The sequence below is a fragment of the Mastomys coucha genome, unplaced genomic scaffold (assembly GCF_008632895.1).
Source record: "Mastomys coucha isolate ucsf_1 unplaced genomic scaffold, UCSF_Mcou_1 pScaffold8, whole genome shotgun sequence".
Classification (NCBI taxonomy): Eukaryota; Metazoa; Chordata; class Mammalia; order Rodentia; family Muridae; genus Mastomys; species Mastomys coucha.
The window spans coordinates 42,720,929-42,725,528 of NW_022196914.1; the positions used below are offsets into that span (position 1 = coordinate 42,720,929).

At 35.5% G+C, this 4,600-nt stretch overlaps 1 protein-coding gene across 1 annotated transcript in view; it reads left to right on the forward strand.

Annotated features, from left to right (window-relative positions):
* The window catches only part of Mblac2 (metallo-beta-lactamase domain containing 2), a 42,101-nt gene extending 37,750 nt beyond the window's left edge, over positions 1-4,351 (forward strand). The window contains exon 2 of the mRNA XM_031360719.1: positions 1,013-4,351. Within this exon, the coding sequence (XP_031216579.1) occupies positions 1,013-1,398 (386 nt within the window). The 3' untranslated portion in view covers positions 1,399-4,351. The remainder of the gene's footprint in view (positions 1-1,012) is intronic.
* Positions 4,352-4,600: the final 249 nt, after the last annotated feature.

Below are 4,600 nucleotides of genomic sequence, written 5' to 3' on the forward strand. Positions count from 1 at the left end.
CTATGCTTCTTAGGCACTGCATATGAATGGGTGCCACATTCCTATGCTTCTTAGGCACTGCATATGAACGGGTGCCACATTCCTGTGCTTCTTAGGCACTGCATGCTGTGCTGTCTTCCCTCCTTTCTGGGAATTTGTCTTTTCTTCAATTTTTGTTTTGATTTTATTATCTAAGGGTATATTAATTTTGTTGCATTATTCAAAAACCAATTTGGCTTTACTGATTTTTCTCTAATGACATTTGTTTTCTATTCTATTTTCTTATGCTCTCTTTAAAAATTATTTATTTATTTGTATTCTGTATATATGAATGTTTGTCTGCATGTGCACTACATCCCTGGTGCCAAGGAGGCCAGGAAGAGTGTGTGCTCCATTGAACTGAAATTACAGCTGCTATGTGAGTGCTGGAAAACTAACCCACATCCTCTGCAAAAGCAGCAAGTTCTCTTAACGGCTCATTTCTCTGGCCCCATTTTCTATGTTCCTTATTATCATTCTTTTAAGACCTTTTTATGTGTATGTGTGTTATATATGCACACATATATAAGTGGAGGCCAGAGGTCGACATTGAATATCTTCAGTTGTTCTCAACCTTATCTTTTGAGACAGGACCTTTTGTTGAACCTGATGCTCAAGTTAACTTGAAAATCACTGTTGCCCAAGGTAACTTTGAATTATTGCAGTCCCTCTGCCTCAAACACCACAAACACAAACACAAACACACACACACACAGCAGAGCACACAGCACACATACACACACACACCACATAAAGCATACATACACATACCACACATACATGAACATAACACATACATATACACACACACACACATGCACACAGCACATAGCATACATACCTACACACACACATGGAGAACCATAACATGAAAGTAAAGCTAAAAGCTGTCCTCACTTTCCTAGAAACCCAGCTAATGTTCCTCTGCTTTTTTCAATGATTAACATCAAGTACACTATAATGTATTTATCAGTAATTTCTGTTTCTATTTTAGGGGATGTAATCAACCTTGGTGACAGACAGCTCACGGTTATGCACATGCCAGGCCACTCCAGAGGCAGTATTTGCTTACATGATAAAGACCGCAAGGTACTCTTCAGTGGTGACGTCGTGTATGATGGATCACTGATTGACTGGCTCCCATACAGCAGGATCAGTGACTATGTTGGAACTTGTGAACGTCTCATAGAGTTGGTGGACAGAGGCCTTGTGGAGAAGGTACTTCCTGGGCACTTCAATACCTTTGGTGCAGAAAGGCTGTTTCGTTTAGCCTCTAACTATATTTCAAAAGCTGGGATATGCCACAAAGTGTCTACTTTTGCCATGAGGTCTCTTGCAAGTTTAGCTCTCCGTGTAACAAATCCTAGGACCTCACCCTAGTATCTTCACTGGTCATTTGTTTGTATTAACTGTGTAAATTAACCTAGTTCCCCTGTGTTGTTGGAAACAGTTACTAGTGAGCATTTCAAAAAGTGCTTTAAGATCACCATTGTATATTAGAGAAAAAGAAGATTAAGGAGGAAGCCAAAAAAAAAAAAAAAAAAGGAAAAAAAGCAGAGTCTTAGCTTAGTATCTTTTTCTTTTCTCCAAGGAAGAAGCCACTTAAATAAGCTTGTAATTGGCCAGTGCTGTCATTTCAGAGTGTGCATCCTGGCGATGCTGTGGGGTGCTCCAGGCATCAAGGAGCTCAAAGAACTGCCCTTGTCTCATAGTTTGCTTCCCTAGATACTGAGGGGGAAATTGTATGGGGTTCTATGCTTGCACTTTACATTTGATTTTTATCTCCCTCTTTTATTTAAAGGTAAAGTTTCTTGGATTCAAAAATAAAGTAGAACTCAACATAAACTAGCATTTAGAATGACAGCTAAAACAGCTCATATTTGTGATCCTGGATTTTATGCCTCCTTTTTTATTTAGTTTCTAATTCTTTGTCTAAGGCTTATAACATACTATATAATTGAGCGTATGAACAGTACAATGGATTTTTGTCTTACTGCAAAGCTTTAAATGTAAATTGCAGAGCACTTCAGTAAAAAGCTACTGTTTGTTGTTATTGTGTAAGTAATATTTTTAGTCAGGAAAGTGAAATTCAAATGTGTATTACTAACTATAAATTGTCAGCTTTCTTAAAAGGACACTGTCAGGCAAATTTGAAAATAAACACATTGAGAATAATTTTTTATTATATCCTATTTTAGTATTAATAGATACTATAAACAAAATTTTTTCTGGTTAAATAGCAATTTCAGTATTGTGTCATGTTTTACAGTACCAAAACAACTCCTGATATCTTTGACATCTTGATGTAAACAATTCTTTTAATTAATATAACATGTATATGTACCACAGAAGAATATTTAAATTTATTGCAATATATGTATTATCTATTAACTAGAGCAAATGGCCTTCTTATCCTGATTCACAACACCTGTTCCTGTTCCGTATTCTTTGTCTTAAACAAAACCAAGTCTATGTTCATATGTCATAGAAAATTATTAAGCCACTATTCAGTGATATTAGGTAAAATGTTTGGGTTTGGTGCTTTTAATAATAATAATTTATCAAAAAGCTTTTGGAATATTTCATAAAACTTTTTAAAACTGTTTCCCACTACTTTTTTATTATTGATGTTTTATTATTGACATTGTAGACCAAACAGACCTACTTTTGGAAATCAGATCACTTCGTACCAGCAGTCCTTGTTTCTGTCAAGTTCTGTAACTTTTTTCTCTGCAAACACCCAGGTTCTTTAGGTTTTTATTCATTTAGTAGACACACATGCAGGCATGCATGTGCACATATACACACACACACACACAGACACAAGCATGCCACATTTACACATAGGTACACAGTACTGTGCTAAACAATGCAGGATGTTTGAAAGTGAAAGAACTCATTAATTATAGCTAGAAGTTAAGGCCACAAAACCCAAAAAATATATATGCAAGCTGACATTAGTAAATGTAATGCTTCAATGTAAGGATACAAGGAAGGGTGTGAAGTTGGTAAGGGCGGATTCCCTGGAAGAGGGAAGTTTTTGAGTCAGATTTGGAGGGAGGCTGGGAAATAAAGATGTGAGCCTATGTTTTCAGGAATTGCTAGATGGACTAGCATGTTCCCTGTGACCATATAAATTTAATTTTCTGGAATGCCATTTCTTCCAAGTATCATATGCTTAACATGAAAAAGACGGGTTTGTGATTGTATATGTGGCTCATTCTTAAAGTCAGATGAAGTGAGCTGTCACATGCCACCACATAAACCTTTGCTTACACTCAGAAAGAAGGTCATGATTGGCTCTATATGAGGTATTATGAGAGCTCTGTCGTGGTCCTTGAGGACAGTGGTCTATCTCAACTGGTGTCATGGTACCAAGAATAGATTGGTTCAGGGCAACTACAATCACTTAATAAGCCTTAAATATAGCCATTATTTTTATATCAGCAGCACAAAATAAAGCCAAAAGTCCTTAATAATTGACTATCTTATATTTTAGTAGTTACTTTAAAATCAGGATAGAGTAGGCATTAAGCTTTATTAGGAAAATTTATTCCTGATGAGATGTTTCTTTACTTATTAAAAGTGCAATTTTTCAGTATAAATTGATTTTTGTCGATTTCACCAATTTTTTTGTTTTTTAAATTGAAATATAAAGTTGCGATATTTCACTATTGCTACCCTGTGAAAATATGGAAGTAAATTTATACCCATATAGTATTCACGATACATTTTAAGTTTGCATCCTAGAGGTAATGGACCACGAGGTAATTGACCAGCATCATACAACATGGACTAGGAACAATGCTAGTAATTGAACACAGGTTTGTCTGCTCCCAAACCACACCCTCTCCTAAACCTGCACAATATACAGAATCGCTCACATATATTTTTACTTTCTAACATGCCATATGTGAAAAATAAATCAAATAATATCAAATCCTAATAGCATTTTTAGAAAATAAAAAAATATGTATTTTCACCCTGACAGTGACCCTTGTAAATTTATGATTTTTTGGAAATAGAATATTATAAGTGTAACTCAAGTTTGTCAAATTGTTATACATGTCAAAATGATTTGTTTATTGTTGCTAATAATGAACTTGCGGACTCTCACTCTATTTATTTGTTAATGCCTCCTTTTAACTGAGAGGCTTGAAGCAAGCAGAGCCTGTGTGTTACACTGACGTAACTAAATATCCGCTTATGTGTATTTGCTCTAATATGGGTAATAATATGAATGTGACATGCACAAATTGTCCTATAATTTTCAAATACGTGTATGTAGTAAACATTGGTGTGGTAACTATTAAAGTGGCCATGTATTTCAGTGTTCAAGTGGTGTGATTTATATAGCATTAACAATTTTCCTTTTAGTATCTGAGTATATACTATATAAAACGTTACTAAATGAAACTTTGGAAAGTTCATGACAATAAGGTATAAAGTCTGGGGAAAGGTATCCATAACCCGGAAGCAACAAAACACCTGCCGAGGTTGTTAGACGTCATGCATGCGGAGGCCAAAATCAGCGGATTAGGAGCAGTACAGCTTCTCCCATGGGAGATAGAGGTTTATTCCA